General features: G+C 41.3%; 1 protein-coding gene across 1 annotated transcript; it reads right to left on the bottom strand.

Annotated features, from left to right (window-relative positions):
• Positions 1-11,411: 11,411 nt before the first annotated feature.
• On the bottom strand, positions 11,412-16,424 carry CRYGS (crystallin gamma S). Its single transcript, XM_029215250.1, has 2 exons — positions 12,181-16,424; positions 11,412-11,784 (listed from the first exon to the last, which is right to left on the bottom strand). Exons 1-2 carry the CDS (start codon positions 12,349-12,351, stop codon positions 11,512-11,514), a joined length of 444 nt encoding a protein of 147 aa, XP_029071083.1. The 5' UTR covers positions 12,352-16,424; the 3' UTR covers positions 11,412-11,511.
• Between the last annotated feature and the right edge of the window lie 98 nt (positions 16,425-16,522).

Genomic DNA, 16,522 nt, shown 5'->3' with positions numbered 1-16,522 from the left:
TTCCTTCAGGTATGAGTTAGCTATGAGTTCAAGGTTAATGAATCAACAATGTATATTAAATAAGGTGTCTCTAAACAGAAATACACGTCAACAAAAGGTTATGTATTGATTAGTTGACAAGAATGTTGTGACCAGAGGCTCACAGGAAACCAGCCCTATATTTCCTTTAGGAAAAAGTACTTCAGTACTGTATCTGCTGTTCAGGGTTCACACAGGATTCTATAGTCATAGAATATAACTACTACAAATAATATATGCTCTGTATTTTTCATATATTATCTCATTTTAATGCCCACAAAGTGTTATATTTTACAAATAAGGAAATTGACATTATATATATTAGATTATGTGACTTCTCTAACATGTGAAAGTGGCAGGATTTGAACCCATTTCTAACTCTTCAGTGGGGAAAGGAACTCTCTAGCCCTTGAGCTGAAATGCCAGTTCTTAGGGAAGTGTGATCAGGCTCATATCAGGGCTGGTAGGAGGGCACAAGGAGAGCTGAGCTTGGTCAAGAACAGTATAGATCTGAGAAAGGAGGGTGAAAGAACTAACACGACCCTCCAGTTGTAGTCTGCACTGATCAGACTGTAGCCAGGACAGCGGGGAAAAGCCAATCTGCGATCAGCACAGAAGAGAGGCACCAGTGAGGTGAGGAGACTGGGAGCCAACCATGTCCAGAGAGAAACAATGGAAGGACTAGGAATTGTTCAGCCTAGAAATGAGAGCATGGAGGCAAACAGGGAAGGATCTTCAAATATCTAAAGGGTTATCTTGGGAAGGCAGAACTAGATGGAAGGCAGAACTAGGATTGAGGGCTGACAGTTAGTTACAGGGAGCAGATTTTGACTGGGTGTAAGGAACATTTCCTGATATTCAGAGTTCTCCAACAAGCCAAGATTGGAAATTGGTGGTCCACATGTCAAATCAAGCTGCAGACATGGTTTGTTGCTTCACAAAAAGCACAAAAGTGTTTTTTAAAAATTGTATGTAAATGCCCTGTGGGACATGTATCCCAGTGCCACAGCCTGCAGCACTCGCTTTTAGTCCCATGTCACTCATGTGTAACTTGCCTTACCCGTCATATATGGGGTTGACTGATTTAGCAAATAAAATACAGGATGTACAGTTTAATTTGAATTTCAGACAAATACTTTCTTAGTATAAGTATGCCCTGCAATACTTAGGATATACTTATACTGTATTTGTATCCCAACACTTGAGACTTACTAATACTGTCCTGTATTTAATCTGGCAACCCTACCCTGGTAACTTAAATGGGAGTCCCTGACATTGCATTTTGAGGAAGTGGGCTCCACCTTTGGGAGATAACCAGAGACTTGTCTCAGAGGAATGTTCAGGATGGAAGCAGAGCTAAAATGGTCTAAGAATGCTTTTGCCCAATTTTCTTGAAACCCCCCATTTCAGAGCGACAAAACAATAAAAGGTAGAGGAAGTTAATAATTCTAAGTAACACCCCCGGTGCTCTTCTGGGTGTGCTTCATGAGAGAACGCTGGCTTCTTGCTCTAATGGCAGAATATGGTACCAGAACTGGGACTGATTGCTGGATAAGGACATAATGTGTTCCTGACCTCTAATATCAATTGCTAGTAAAATTCCTTTTAAGTGCAAGTTGACTGATGTCTCTACAGCTGGGGAGAAAGGTTGCAATCTCTTTCTGGATCAGGGCATGAACAAAAAGACATCTAATATCTCAAAATTATAATTCAGTTTTATCTGTCAAAAGCCATCTTCTGCTTCCCTGAGGCTGTGGTTAGTCATCCTGACACTTGTTTTCCTGCCCTGCTGCCAGAACTGCTTTTCTGGTTGTTTTGAACAGACGGTGGCTGACTTACCATGGATTGGAACGTGGTAGCAGTTGATACGGGAGGAGAGACTGGCCCTAACTCACTGCCTCAGTTTCCTGGGCAGAAAAGGAGGAGCAGTATCTCTGAGCCACTTCCAGAAATTGTGCCTCTAAAAATGAGTGTCAGTAGTCCTTGGTCATCAGCTAGTCCTTCAGCCTCCAGAGAATCCAAATGTTGATGTTTGACAGGATTTGAGTAAGCATTTGGTTCAACTCGCTGTTTTGGAGATCAGAAAAGTTAGCTTCAGGTAGGGTGACAGGGCCCAGAGCCCTTTGAGGCTCAGCGAACGGCCTCCCATTCCTCCGCCCCGGTTTATCGCAGGTCCTTCCCTTATTTTCACTCAGTTTTCTCAAAGCCCCTCACTCAAAACAGACAAAATGGCAAAAGGCAGGGGAAGTTAACAAAATGCATAAAAATACTTGAGGGAAAGTATCTACCACACATTAGAGTGTAGACTAGAGTACACACAGAGGCCGTGTCCCCAGCCATCCTAACTTGTCCTTCTGGGGACAGCTCCTAGGAGACGGGCTTTGCTGTCTCTTTTAAAGACAGGTGAATTCAGCATATCCCCAGGTTCACTTGGATGCTCACAGAATATTCCTAGCGATACTGTTTCCTTCATCATTCTTCATTAAGATTCAATAGGTAAGATCCCAGGAGTCACTCAAAGTAAATAAAACTCCATGTCAACTATTGTAGAGTAGGGATAAATTGTTTAATATGTCCTTTTGTTTTAGAGGAACTGAACTTAGGTTGAGAAGTAAGAGACCTAGGAGTCTCTGGATCTTAAACAAGGGAATTCCGGTGACTTGTGGCTCTGTTATTTTCCAGTAGTAGCCCTGTTCTTACTGGCTATTCTTGATAGGTGTTCTGTCTCCTCAAGCAGAACTTCAAGGGGACCTGTCCTTCCTACCTTTTAAATTTCTCAGGGTCTTATTCTTATATTATGCACACAGATCCCCAGCCAATATGTGTTGAATGAACGAGTTGGAACTAAAAAGGACAAGGACTTTGGAAACATTAATATCCTGGACCAAATCCAGGTTTCTCCATTTACCAGCTGGTAAACTTGGGCAAATTTTGAACTTCTCTAGACCTCAGTTCCCTCATCTGTAAAAAGCAGATGGACCCCCTCTCTTATAGGGCTGTTGTGAAGAGAACATGGGATAATGAAGGCACACGATAAATGGCAGCTGTGATTATTGTACCTGTTGAATTAATACAGACCTTTTTTTTTTTTACATTTTAAAAATCAGTTTTATTGAGATATAACTTACATGCAATAAAATTCACTGATTTTAACTGTACAACTAGATGAGTTTTGACAAACATATACAGTTTTGTAAATACCACCAACAATCACGGTATAGATTTCCATCACCACAAAGAGTTCCCTTGTGCCCTTGTGTAGTCAGTCCCCTCTCTCCATCCCTGACCCTTGGCAAACACTGATCTACTTTCTGGCACTATAGTTTTACCATTTCTAGAATTCCATATAAATGAAATCATACAGTATGTGGTCCTATGTGTCTATCTTCTTTCACTTAGCTTAATGCTTTTGAGATTCATTTATATTGCTGTGTGTTATCAGTACTTCATTTCTTTTTACTGGTGAGTAGTAGCCCATTATGCGGCTATACCACAATTTGTTGATCCATTCACCTACTGATGGATATTTGAGACTTCCAGATTTTTGCCTATCATGAATAAAGACTGAAGTACAAGTCTTTGTGTGAATATCCATTTTTATTTCTCTTGGGTAAATACATAGGAGTGGGATTTCTGGGTCAAATGACATATTAATTTTCTACTGCTGTGTAACTACATATCACAAATGTAATGCCTCAACACAACACCCATTTATTACCTGATAATTCTCTATGTCAGAAGTCTGGGTGGGCTCGACCAGATTCTTTGCTTAGGGTTTCACAAGGCTGAAGTCAAGGTATTGGTCAGGCTGGGTGCTTATTTGGGAGAGCTGGGAAAGATCCACTTCTTCCTCCCGTTGCAGGGGGGCGGGGTGGGGATCTTTCAGATCTTTAAGGTTGCCCACATTCTTTCTCACACACCCATTGCATCTTCAAACCAGCAATGCATGTTGAGTCCTTTTCACACTTCCAGTCTCTCTGGTTCTTCTTCTGCTACCAGCCAGAGAAAACTCTGCTTTTAAAGGACTGGTGTAATTAGATTGGACCCACCCAAACAATCTCCCTTTTGCCATGTAATGTAACCTAATCACAGGAGTAACATCTGGGAGCAAAGGTCATGGGACCATCTTAAAATTCTGCCTACTACATATGGTAAGTGTATGTTTAACTTTATAAGAAACCATCAGACTGTTTTCCAAAGTGGCTGCACCATTTTTCCTTCCCTTCAGGAGTGCACGAGAGTTCCAGTTGCTTCACATTCTTGCCAACATTTGGTAGTCAGTCAGGTTAAGCTGTTGGTGAGTGTGTAGTGGTATGTCAAGGTGGTTTAATTTACATTTTCCTAACCCTAAGTTCTTTGTTATGCTTATTAGAGCATAAAATTTTGTTTGATGAAAGGTTCTGCTGCTTTAAAAATAGATTTACATGCACTGGTTTAGATAAACTGTGTGGCTCTTACAGAATCTGTAATTTGTGAATCTTTTTTTTTTCACATCTTTTTTGGAGTATAAATGCTTTACACTGTTGTGTTAGTTTCTGCTGTACAACAAAGTGAATCAGCTATACATATACATATATCCCCATATCCCCTCCCTCTTAAGCCACCCTCCCACCCTCCCTATCCCATCCCTCTAGGTCGTCACAAAGCACCAAGCTGATCTCCCTGTGCTATGATGCTGCTTCCCACTAGCTATCTATTTTACATTTGGTAGTGTATATAAGTCAATGCTACTCTCTCACTTCATCCCAGCTTCCCCATCCCCCCTGTGCCCTCAAGTCCATTCTCTACATCTGCATCTTCATTCCTGCCCAGCCACTGGGTTCATCAGTACCACTTTTTAAAATTCCATATACATGCGTTAGCATATGGTATTTGTTTTTCTCTTTATGACTTACTTCACTCTGTATGACAGACTCTAGGTCCATCCACCTCACTACAAATAACTCAGTTTCATTCCTTTTCATGGCTGAGTAATATTCCACTGTATATATGCGCTACATCCTCTTTATCCAATCATCTTTCGATGGACACTTAGGTTGCTTCCATGTCCTGGCTATTGTAAATAGTGCTGCAATGAACATTGTGGTACATGTATCTTTATGAATTATTGTTTTCTCAGGGTATATGCCCAGTAGTGGGATTGCAGGGCCATGTGGTAGTTCTATTTTTAGTTTTTTAAGGAATCTCCATACTGCTCTCCATAGCGGCTGTATCAATTTACATTCCCACCAACATTACAGGAGGGTCCCCTTTTCTCCACACCCTCTCCAGCATTTATTGTTTCTATATTTTTTGATGATGGCCATTCTGACCAGTGTGAGGTGATACCTCATTGTGGTTTTGATTTGCATTTCTCTAATGATTAGTGATGTTGAGCATCTTTTCATGCATTTGTTGGCCATCTGTATGTCTTCTTTGGAGAAATGTCTATTTAGGTCTTCTGCCTATTTTTTATTGGGTTGTTTGTTTTTTTATATTGAATTGCATGAGCTGCTTTTAAATTTTGGAGATTAATCCTTTGTCAGTTGCTTCATTTGCAAATATTTTCTCCCATTCTAAGGGCTGTCTTTTGGTCTTGTTTATGGTTTCCTTTGCTGTGCAAAAGCTTTGAAGTTTCATTAGGTCCCATTTGTTTATTTTCGTTTTTATTTCCCTTACTCTAGGAGGTGGGTCAAAAAGGATATTGCTGTGATATATGTCATAGAGTGTTCTGCCTATGTTTTCCTCTAACAGTTTTATAATGTCTGGCCTTACATTTAGGTCTTTTATCAATTTTGAGTTTATTTTTGTGTGTGGTGTTAGGGAGTGTTCTAATTTCATTCTTTTACATGTAGCTGTCCAGTTTTCCCATCACCACTTATTGAAGAGGCTGTCTTTTCTCCATTGTATATTCTTGCCTCCTTTATCAAAAATAAGGTGACCATATGTGCATGGGTTTATCTCTGGGCTTTCTATCCTGTTGCATTGATCTATATTTCTGTTTTTGTGCCAGTACCATAGTGTCTTGATTACTGTAGCTTTGTAATATAGTCTGAAGTCAGGGAGCCTGACTCCTCCAGCTCCGTTTTTCTTTCTCAAGATTGCTTTGGCTATTTGGGGTCTTTTGTGTTTCCATACAAATTGTGACATTTTTTTTTCTAGTTCTGTGAAAAATGCCGTTGGTAGTTTGATAGGGATTGCATTGAATCTGTAGATTACTTTGGGTAGTATACTCATTTTCACAAGGTTGATTCTTCCAATCCAAGAACATAGTATATCGCTCCATCTGTTTGTATCATATTTAATTTCTTTCATCAGTGTCTTATAGTTTTCTGCATACAGGTCTTTTGTCTCCTTAGGTAGGTTTATTCCTAGGTATTTTATTCTTTTTGTTGCAATGGTAAATGGGAGTGTTTCTTTAATTTCTCTTTCAGATTTTTCATCATTAGTGTATAGGAATGTCAGAGATTTCTGTGCATTAATTTTGTATCCTGCTACTTTAACAAATTCATTGATTAGCTCTAGTAGTTTTCTGGTAGCATCTTTAGGAGTCTCTATGTATAGTATCATGTCATCTGCAAACAGTGACAGTTTTACTTCTTTTCTGATTTGGATTCCTTTTATTTCTTTTTCTTCTCTGATTGCTGTGGCTAAAACTTCCAAAACTATGTTGAATAAAAGTGGTTAGCGTGGACAACCTTGTCTTGTTCCTGATCTTAGAGGAAATGGTTTCAGTTTTTCAACATTGAGAACAATGTTGGCTGTGGGTTTGTCATATATGGCCTTTATTATGTTGAGGTAAGTTTCCTCTATGCCTACTTTCTGCAGGGTTTTTATCATAAATGGGTGTTGAATTTTGTCAAAAGCTTTCTCTGCATCAATTGAGAAGATCATATGTTTTTTCTCCTTCCATTTGTTAATATGGTGTATCACATTGATTGATTTGCATATATTAAATAATCCTTGCATTCCTGGGATATACCCCACTTGATCATGGTGTATGATCCTTTTAATGTGCTGTTGGATTCTGGTTGCTAGTAGTTTGTTGGGGATTTTTGCATCTATGCTCATCAGTGATATTGGCCTGTAGTTTTCTTTCTTTGTGACATCTTTGTCTTGTTCTGGTATCAGGGTGATGGTGGTCTCGTAGAATGAGTTTGGGAGTGTTCCTCCCTCTGCTATATTTTGGAAGAGTTTGAGAAGGACAGGTGTTAGCTCTTCTCTAAATGTTTGATAGAATTCACCTGTGAAGCCATCTGGTCCTGGGCTTTTGTTTGTTGGAAGATTTTTAATCACAGTCTCAATTTCAGGGCTTGTGATTGGTCTGTTTATATTTTCTAATTCTTCCTGGTTCAATCTGGGAAGGTTGTACTTTTCCAAGAATTTGTCCATTTCTTCCAGGTTGTCCATTTTATTGGCATAGAGTTGCTTGTAGTAGTCTCTTAGGTCTTTTGTATTTCTGTGGTGTCACTTGTAATCTCTCCTTTTTCAGTTCTAATTATATTGATTTGAGTCCTCTCCCTTTTTTTATTGATGAGTCTGGCTAAAGGTTTATCAATTTTCTTTATCTTCTCGAAGAACCAGGTTTTAGTTTTATTGATCTTTGCTATTGTTTTCTTTGTTTCTCTTTCATTTGTTTCTGCTCTGATCTTTATGATTTCTTTCCTTCTACTAATTTTGGTTTTTCTTTGTTCTTTTTCTAGTTCCTTTAGGTATAAGGTTAGATTGTTTACTTGAGATTTTTCTTCTTTCTTGAGATGAGCTTGAATTGCTATGAACTTCCCTCTTAGAACTGCTTTTGCTGCGTCACATAGGTTTTAGATCGCCATGTTTTCGTTGTCATTTGTTTCTAGGTATTTTTGATTTCCTCTTTGACTTCTTCAGTGACCTCTTGGTTATTTAGCAGTACACTGTTTAGCCTCTGTGTATTTGCGTTTTTTACTGTTTTTCTTTCCTGTAATTGATTTCTAATCTCATAGCTTTGTGGTTGGAAAAGATGCTTGATAAGATTTCAATTTTCTTAAATTTTCCAAGGTTTGATTTGTGACCCAAGATGTGATTTATTCTGGAGAACATTCTGTATGCACTTGAGAAGAAAGTGTATTCTTCCACTTTTGGGTGGAATGTCCTAAAGATACCAATTAGGTCTGTCTGGCCTATTGTGTCTTTTAAAGCTTGTGTTTCCTTATTTATTTTCTGTCTGGATGATCTGTCTATTGGTGTAAGTGGGGTGTTAATGTCCCCCACTATTATTGTGTTACTGTCAATTTCTCCTATTATGGCTGTTAGCATTTGCCTTATGTATTGAGGTGCTCCTATGTTGGGTGCATAAATATTTATAATTGCTATGTTTTCTTCTTGGATTGATCCCTTGATCATTATGTAGTGTCCTTCCTCATCTCTTGTAACAGCCTTTATTTTAAAGTCTATTTTGTCTGATATGAGAATTGCTACTCCAGTTTTCTTTTGATTTCCATTTGCATGGACTATTTTATTCCATCCCCTCAGTTTCATTCTGTATGTGTCCTTCGGTCTGAAGTGGGTTTCTTGTAGATAGCATATATAAGGGTCTTGTTTTTGTATCCATTCAGCCAGTCTGTGTCTTTTGGTTGGAGCATTTAATCCATTTACATTCAAGATGATTATCGAGATGTATGTTCCTATTACCATTTCCTTAATTGATTTGGGTTTGCTTTTGTGGGTCTTTTTCTTCTCTTGTGTTTCCTGCTTAGAGAAGTCCCTTTAGCATTTGTTGTAAAGCTGGTTTGGTGGTGCTGAATTCTCATAGCTTTTGCTTGTCTGTAAAGCTTTTGATTTCTCCATCGAATCTCAATGAGATCCTTGCTGGGTAGAGTAATCTTGGTTGTAGGTTTTTCCCTTTCATCACTTTAAATATATCCTGCTACACCCTTCTGGCTTGCAGAGTTTCTTCTGAAAGAGCAGCTGTTAATCTTATGGGAATTCCCTTGTATGTTATTTGTTGCTCTTCTCTTGCTGCTTTAATATTTTTTCTTTGTATTTAAGTTTTGATAGTTTGAATAATATGTGTCTCGGCGTGTTTCTCTTTGGGTTTATCCTGTATGGGACTCTCTGCGCTTCCTGGACTTGATTGACTATTTCCTTTTCCATGTTAGGGAAGTTTTCGACTATAATCTCTTCAAATATTTTCTCAAAGCCTTTCTTTTTCTCTTCTTCTTCTGGGACCCCTTAATTCAAATGTTGTTGTGTTTCATGTTGTCCCAGAGGTCTCTTATGCTGTCTTCATTTCTTTTCATTCTTTTTTCTTCATTCTGTTCTGCAGCAGTGAATTCCACCATTCCGTCTTCCAGCTCACTTATCCGTTCTTCTGCCTCAGTTATTCTGCCACTGATTCCTTCTAGAGTATTTAATTTCGGTTACTGTGTTGTTCATCACTGTTTGTTTGCTCTTTAGTTCTTCTAGATCCTTGTTAAACGTTTCCTGTATTTTCTCCGTTCTGTTTCTGAGATTTTGGATCATCTTTACTATCATTACTCTGAATTCCTATTCAGGTAGTTTGCCTATTTCATCTTCATTTATTTGGTCTTGTAGATTTTTACCTTGCTCCTTCATCTGTAACATAATTTTTTGTCGTTTCATTTTTTGTGTGTGTGTATGTGTGAGTGGGGCTGTATCCTGTCTTACTAGTTGTTTGGCCTGAGGCGTCCAGCACTGGAGTTTGCAGGCAGTTGGATAGAGCCAGGTCTTGGTGCCGAGGCGAGGACCTCTGGGAGACCTCACTCCGATTAATATTCCCTGGAGTCTGAGGTTCTCTGTTGGTCCAGTGGTTTGGACTTGGAGCTCCCACCACAGGAGCTCAGGCCTGACCCTACAAGCTGCATGGCGTGGCAAAATAAAAAAAGAAAGAAAAAGAAAAAAAGGAGCAGTACAATAACAAAGAATAAAAAACAATATAAAATTAGAAAGATAAAAAATATATTAGGAAAAATAAAACTATAATTGAAACAACTGCAACAAGGTAGAATAAAACCACAACAGAAAAAAGAAAAAAAGGGGGGGGGGAAACAAGCCAGAAGGAGCAGAACAGTAACAAAGTATAAAGAATAAAATAAAATTAGAAAAATAAAAGATTAGAAAAAATCAAAATATAAGTGAATCAACAGCAATGCATCAACAAGGCAAAACAGAACCCCAATCTAAAAGAGAAAAAAAGAAAAAAAAACAACCCTTGGCTATGGGGGTGGAGTTTAGATGGGGGGGTGGAACTTAGGCAGGGGTGGGGTTTAGGGTGGGGCGGGACCTAGGCAGGTGGGGCGGTAACGTTTGAGCGTGGGCGGGGTCTAGGCTCAGGACCCTAGACTCAGCTGGAAAAGGCCTTCGGGGCACAGCCAAGGTGGGGCGGGGCCTCTGCTCAGGACCTGCGCAGAAAGGGAGAGGCCGCACGTGGAAAGAAGGGCCTCTGGAATGAGGAGTTACAGAGTTTGGAGGTAGGGTGCTGAGTGAGGGTGTGTGGGTGGGGTTTAGGCCCCGTACGTTGGAGGGGGACCGAGTGTAGAGGTGGGGCCCTGGGTGGGGGTGAGGGGCGGGGCTTGGGTTCTGCACAGCAGGAGGGAGGCTCTGAGGACAGAGGATTAGGCCCAGGAGCCCAACAGGCTTCCCGGTGCCTAAGTGCACAGGGAAAGCGCTGGCCCCGTTCCCTTCCGTTCCTCCGTGCCCCTCCCCCACCGTCTCCCCCAGGGTCTCCCCCGTCCCGCTGGCCCCCTAACCGTGGGTGGGTCCCGCTGGGTGTAGGAACTCCTCCCCTACCCCAGCCGCCCCTCAGGGGTGCTGGTCCTGGAGGTACGGCCTTACCTTTGCTCCCCTTTCCCTCCCTCCCACTCCCTCAGGACCCGCACGGCTGGAGGGGGCCTAGGTGGGCAGAGGATCAGGCCTGGGATCTCAACAGGTTCCTGGGGGCCCAAGTGGACAGGGGAAACCTGGCCACGCTCCCTTTTGATACTCTGCCCTCCCAGTGGTCCCGCAATTTCCCCCATTGGGCGTGGGATCCTTTTCTCTCCCCCAGCTGCCCCTCAGCGGCGCCAGTCCCGTCCTGCCTCCACTACTCCTCCCCCCTCACTCTGCCCCACATCCTACCCGGTTGCTGGGGGTTCCTCCCATCCCCTTCGGTGTCCGTGGCCCCCAACCGGTGCCTGATAGGTGCCCTAGTTGTGAGGAGACGCGAATTCCGCATCCTCCTAGTGCACCATTAATACAGACCTTAAGCAACAAGAACCACCACATGGCAGTACGATTTTCTAACCTTTTAATCCAGTCCCATTTCGTCTGGCACAAAGATATAACCTGAAGGATGAGTTGCTTTGTGTAACTGCCTGCTGTGGTGGGCACTACTTTACTGGTGCCTACAAGTGTTTAAGGAGAGGCATTATAGTAAACAGTGGAATGCATGCCAATTGTTTTTATTTATGATGCTTATTTGGACGACAAGGCCAGCCAGCATTTGGCCCCAGGAAGAAGCTTATGGCTGCATCCGTATCATCACTCCACAATGCGGCGGAAAGACTGGACAGCTGGGGAAGCTGCACCCCAGTCGACGGGCTTCCGGTACTCCTTCTTGTCCAGGAGGTACTGCCTGCCACGGTAGTTGGGCAGCTCGTAGAAGATCCACGCACCCTCCAGCACCTTACAGGAGTGGACCTCTCGCATGTGAAACTGCTCCATGATGGAAGGGCAATCTTCAGTGGTTTCATACATCTGACCATTAAAATCCCCTTTCTCAAAGATCTGAATCTTATACTGGCCTCCACTAGACTAAAGAAACAAAGGGGGAAATGAACAGCAAACATTAGCAAAATCAACAGCAGGCCAGGAACTCAGAGAACAGTGAGGTTTGGGACCCACCATCTTGAAAGTGAGATGATCTGAACGCCCATCCCCACTGTGCACTGACTGAAACAGCTGACGTTCAATAAGAAAAACAATTCCTTAAAATATACAAGAGGTAGAGAAAGTACTATGGAAATAAGTCACGTAGTCTTGTGATGAACTGACCTAAGATTTTATTGAAGCCTCAGCAGCCAACAAGAGACAACCACCCATTAAGAGGTGGGAAAATCTTAAGAAAACTCTTTCACGTAAAAGCAAAATGGCGGGGTAGGGGGTAAGAGACAGAAAGAGAGGGAGCACGCCCATCCTCTGCAGACTCACCAGGTGAACAGCCCTGCAGGAGCTGAGGCGGTCATTGAGGCCCATCCAGTGCTGGTAATCAGAGTAGTCGCCCCGGGGTAGGATGTACATGTACCCAGCAAAGTTGGGCCTTTCATACACAGCCCAGGTGCCTCCTTCCACTCTAATGGAGTTGCAGCGACTCAAGTACATGTGGAAATCTGCACAGTCGCAATCGCTGTCATAGTGGCGGCCTTGAAAGTTTTTGTCTTCAAAGAAAGTAATCTGGAGCACAGGGCAAACAAAGTGGAAAAACTGAGGGGTTAAGTGGCTGTGTTCACAGAAAAATGAAAATTAAGAACACTTTCCCCACTTTAGAATTCCTTTCTCCTCCATTTTGAGGAGAAAATATCTAGTTCTACCATACCTCACAACATTTGCCTTCTGGCAGACAACTTTAGTTGTTAACAACAGGAATGAGCACTTTCTGAGGCCTTAAAATGAAGCAAAACAAAAGAATGCTCTACTGTAAGCCAGCATTTTCAGACTCAGGCTCATGGCTTCTTTCTCACTGTACTTATGTAATAAATTTTCCACTTTTCTATCTGTCTCTCCCACCGACACCTACTAGACTTCTTCCAAGGGCAAGGACCAAGCCTTATTTCAGCTATGGACCCCTATACCCTGCACTTGACAAACCCTGAACAAATGCTAGATGAAGATGAGTGAGTTCCAAATACAGAAATCCATTCTAGGTGATATGGAAGAGATATAGAGAGGAAAAGAAAACACAGACCTTAGCATTAGAGCTTATTTTAGATGGATATAGAACATACATGAAAATATATCATATGTTCTGTATTATTATTTTGTTGCCAACAAAGTAGTTGCAAAGTAACAAAATGACAAGGCAAGAATGTCCTTTGCTTCAAACTCTTACCAAGTTGCATCACAATCTTTGGGGTAAACCTCTGAAGCCTGTGATGGCACTGGGAAATATGCAGCCCTGAGAAACGGGAAATACTACGCCTGGGCTCTAGAGCTGCATCTCTACAATCAGCCCTACTATTTTAGTCAAGCCACCTCTCAGGGCTCCAGCTTCCCATCTGTCAAATGAAAGGACTGGACTAGATTTGAAGCCCGGGCTATAAAATAAAACTTTTCTGTTTGAAACAGGCAACAGAGTTCCCGGGAAGTCCCAGGGATTCGTGATGCAGTTTCTGAAAACCACTAGACCAAATGGACCACAGAGTCTGTCCCTTCTTGTTCTGTAATTCCACATCCAAGATCAATGCCAGGTTATAATTTAAACTGAAATCACAGGGGTCATTGATTTGAGCAATTAATTCCCTGGTGTTGTGCCGCCACCTTGTGGCTAATTTGCTTTACACGTTTAGAAGGAGAAAAACCATGTCAGCCATTTCAGATGAAAGAAGCAGACAGAGCCGGTTAGAGTCTGGAGAAGATTTTTGAGGAGAGGATCTTTGAGGCAAGGATTGAAGGATAAGTAGGGAGTTTTCCAGAGGCAGAGCAAAAAGAACAGCTCGTTTAATGGAATAAAGGAGTGGAAGGACATGGCCCACTATAGGGACAAGTAGTTAGTTCATTAAGCCTGGTGCAGACTGAGCATGTGGTGAAGTGTTAGGAAACAAAGCCAGAAGTGACACAAGAGCCATGCTAGAATCCCTCTGGTGATGATGTGGGAAATGTAATGTAATGGTTTGTACCTAGAAATAGCTGATTACTATGGGCGGAGGTGAGAGATGCTGAGGACCAACCAAAGGCAACTGCAATGTGAATGACCATGAGGACAGTCACAAGAAATGAGGATTTGGTGACTAATTAGATGCAGGGAATGAAGGAAGACACTAAAAATAGTTTGCAGCTGGGCCTCATTCTTTTTTAGGCAGGTGAGCCTTTCTACATAGCAACCTACTAATAGCTTTTCCTTCCACTGTAAACTTTCTCCTTCCTGCCCTTCCCATTTCTCAACTCTTCCCTTTCCTGTTCCCTAAAAGGCTCCTTACCCTTCCTGCCCCTAAATCACCTACTTCACCTCCTTTCTTCCCTTCCCACAGTCATCTCGATCTCTTCCCGCTCCCTTTCCCATTTTAGCACAGCACAGATTTAGATACGTGGTACAGGTGAGAAAACAAAATCGCAGCACCACTAGTTAAATATGGGTAACATTATGCACTGTAGAGGGTTGTTGAGGGTCCGATGGCACAGTGCCAATAGAGCAATTTTAATAGCTGCCTCATGATTTCCAATAAGCTTTCGCTACAACTCTTACAGATAAAGAAGTTAAATGACTTGCCTAAGGTCATTAGCTAGTTACAAGTTGGTTGCAGGCAAACCAGTGGACAACAGTGCAGACTCCTGGTTAGTAATCTGTTGTTCATTTTATTTCACTTCATCTCCCTCTGTTGTCTTCCTACCTGCACAGCTAACTCTGTTCAAAATATACCATTTACTCTTAGCAATGGAACAAGACCAATCCTGAATCTCAGAGGCTTTTCCCAAAACCTGTGGCAAGATCTTTAAGAAAATCAAGGTAAACTCTCTAAGAATGGATAGATTCTAAACTTAATTAAATTTACCTTTGGTTTTTGGCCAACTATTCACCAAAGAAGAGGCTCTGCAAGGGATATGCCATGGGAAATTAATATTATCTTTCTTCCTTCATTGTTTCTCACACTTACTACCCTCTGCACACTTACCTGACTGACTTCAGTATATGAAAAGTGGAAATATATATGATTTTTTCCTTGCTGTCCACCTTTCCAGCAGACCAGCCAACCATCCCAAGGCTGAAACAAAGCACTAGCATTGCCACAGAACCATTACTGAGCTCCAGGGCCAAGCTCTTCTTTCAGTAGCAGACCTTCCAAGTTTCAGGGCCCAGAGAATGTTGCACCTTTACTCAATTTCCATTTGTAGAAGACCATGAAATCCACTTTACGGTCAGCTGAGAGGTTGGGACTCTTGGACAAAAAGTTTTGTAGAGAAGGCTAAGAAATGTGCAGGAGATTTTCCTAGAAGTTATTACAAAATTACTCTAATTGTCAAGTTAATTTTTTGAAAAATAGCCTACCAATCCAATATAGCAGAGGGGAAAATGTCTTGACTATTCCACAGGTAACAAGAACAAACTTATTAAAATGCATTGCTTTCGCCCAGCCCATAACTCCTCTGATTAAACTGCTAGCAAGACAATGAGAAAGGGAGAAGAAATTAAAAAGTAAAAGATAAATTGCTATTACGATCTCCTTTGGCTTAGCAAGCAAAAGTTTTTACTAAGTGAACAGACCAGCTACAAGAAATAAAAGAGTACATTATCCCTACACTGGAAACCATTGAAAGTGGGGCTGTTCTGTAACCACCTTCCCTCCAGGCACGTGGATAGCCCTCTAAGGACTTCAGATGCTTTTTAGTGGGATTTTCATGGCATATTTTTCAAAAACCTCAGAGCACTAAAGACACTGTCTCATTTTTCTCCCCAAACCTTCTGGATGCAAATGTGACTATTAGTTCTATTTTCCAAACGGGAAAAAAAATCAGGCGCTCACCAGTTACGCAACAAGTTAACAGGTGCCTCCTGAAAAAATGCAATGCAAAGTGCCTGACATTGCCTATGTAGTTTTTGTGTCAAGGTGGTTAGTATGAATCTAAACATGAGAAAACAATTAGACAAGTCCAGATGTCAGGACTTTTTATAAGACACCTGGGTTTGGACTTTGAAAAATGCCAGTGTCTCACAACAACAAAAACTAGGGGGATTGCTCTATATTAAAGGGGCTAAAAAAAAGAGGCTAATGAAACTTGACAACCAAATGAAATTCATGACCCTTGACTGGATCCCACATCAGAGGAAAAGCCAGCCATGAAGCACATTTTTGGGAGCAACTGGAGGAAATGTGAATATAGTCTAAATATTAGGTATTATATTCTGATAAATTTGGAGGACCTGATAATGATATGATGTTTATACAGGGAATGCCCTTGATTTTAGGATATACATGCCTAAAAACTTAAGGCAAAAGTATAATGAAGTCTGCTATTTATTTCCAAATGGTTTAGTAAAAAGAGAAAGAGAGACACAGAGAGAAACCAGATATGGCAAAATGTAAACAATTGGAGAATATAAGTAAGGGACATACAAGTATTCATTTACCATCTCTTACTTATTCTTTTAAGATTCAATGGGCTTGAACATTTACACAGTAAAACATTAGGTGGAAAAATCAGGCACCAGAGGCTTTGCTTTAGACCTACAGTCAGTGAAGAACTAGAAAGAGAATGAAGGTATATTCCCTCATTCCCAAAGAGAATCAATTTCCAGTCCAACAATCGTGAATCACATATTTTAGAGGCAATTTTCCTA

The sequence above is a fragment of the Monodon monoceros genome, unplaced genomic scaffold, assembly GCF_005190385.1.
Source record: "Monodon monoceros isolate NGI ecotype Baffin Bay Population unplaced genomic scaffold, NGI_Narwhal_1 Super_Scaffold_11, whole genome shotgun sequence".
NCBI lineage: Eukaryota > Metazoa > Chordata > Mammalia > Artiodactyla > Monodontidae > Monodon > Monodon monoceros.
Note: the sequence above shows the minus strand (reverse complement) of the source record. Positions and strands in the feature narration are given on the sequence as shown.